At 47.8% G+C, this 1,428-nt stretch overlaps 1 protein-coding gene across 1 annotated transcript; it reads right to left on the bottom strand.

The window, feature by feature from the left end:
• Positions 1 to 507: 507 nt before the first annotated feature.
• On the bottom strand, positions 508 to 1,131 carry LOC142433250 (melanoma-associated antigen B1-like). The gene has a single exon (XM_075538335.1). The coding sequence runs from the start codon at positions 1,129 to 1,131 to the stop codon at positions 508 to 510; it is 624 nt and encodes a 207-aa protein (XP_075394450.1).
• Positions 1,132 to 1,428: the final 297 nt, after the last annotated feature.

Genomic DNA, 1,428 nt, shown 5'->3' with positions numbered 1-1,428 from the left:
AATTCTCAAAAATAGAAATGGAGACAGAAATCAACAAGGAAACATAAGGAGTATTTTAATGTGGGGTTCACTCCCATTTCCTAAAACAATCTAAGTTCCAAAGAGAGGTTTCCTTCTTCTAGAAATCTCACAAAACCAAAGAAAGATTGAAAGTTTTTCAAGTTGCCTTAGCAAGAGACCAACCCTCTTACTCATACTTTATACAAAGAAAAATAAATGTACAAGGCAGCTCATTAATAAGCTGAGATCTTAGCCTAATGAACATGTGACTTAACAGAATATTTAACAGTTACCAAACAATAAAGGACAAATGAAAAAAACACGGGATATTGAGCATAAACTCCAACAATCCTTGAGCCCAGCCCTTCCACAACGTGAATTCTAAGTTCTATTTTGAAGCGCAGAGTGAGTGATCTGCCTCAGACTTGACTAAGGCTTGGAGGAGCTGCTGGGTGTGGCACTGGGACACGCCCTGGACTTCATAGCATGACTGGCTCTGGCTGCAACTCAGGCTCTAACCCTCATTTCCTCCTCTCTCAAAGCTGCTTCATACTGAAGCGGGAAGGCAGCCGGGTTTGTACCAGTGAGCTTGACATAAAACTCCAGGGCTTGCAACTTGCTGGTTACAGCATGGGCCCTGGGGCCCCACAGCAATTCAAAGCATGGGGGAACACTATAGGGCACCAGCACGTACTCCAGGTACATTTCCTGAACCAAATCTTTTGTTATGAATTTTCTGGGGTCCCCAAAGATAATGTGCTTCTCCCCATCATACACGGCCAACCTATGCAAGTATTCCCACATCTCGTCCTCAGTGGCCCGGCCGCCCTTTACGTAGATAAAGGACAGGAGAGCCATCAGGAGACCGTACCTGGGAAACCCCCTGTCACCATCACCATCCAGAATTCCTCCGTCTTCAGTGAAGTAGAGTTTGCGCAGGAGGATATAGGAATGGGTGAACGGGTCCATTTCCTTCAGGTTGAGACAAAATACCATGTCCAACATTTTCGATGCAAAATTCATGATCCCACGGTAGGCGACCTTGTTCCTTCTTCCAATAACTTTCATTATTTCCGTCTTCGTAACGGGCTCTTTCTCCTTATATTTATTTAACAGGAGCAGTAGCAGCATGGCCAAATTCACACTTCTCAGGGCTTTTCCGGTGCTCTCATGGGGGAGTGGTGCCCCAGAAGAACGTGGCCTTCCCTTATGGTGGCCCTTGGCAGCATAGCCTGCAGCAGCAGTGGTGGAGGCCTGGCCTCCCTGGGGCCCCTGGGAAACAGGAACACCAGGAGAGCTCTGGGCAGTTTCCCCAAGAGCAGCAGAGGAGAGGGCAGACCCTTCCCCCTGTGCTTCACAAGTGTCATCACGGACTTGGCGACGTTTCTTACGGGCACGAAGCTTACTCTTCTGACCACGAGGCATGGT

The sequence above is a fragment of the Tenrec ecaudatus genome, chromosome X (genome assembly GCF_050624435.1).
Source record: "Tenrec ecaudatus isolate mTenEca1 chromosome X, mTenEca1.hap1, whole genome shotgun sequence".
NCBI classification, from domain to species: Eukaryota; Metazoa; Chordata; class Mammalia; order Afrosoricida; family Tenrecidae; genus Tenrec; species Tenrec ecaudatus.
The sequence above is the reverse complement of the archived record's forward strand: the minus strand, read 5'-3'. Positions and strand labels throughout refer to the sequence as shown.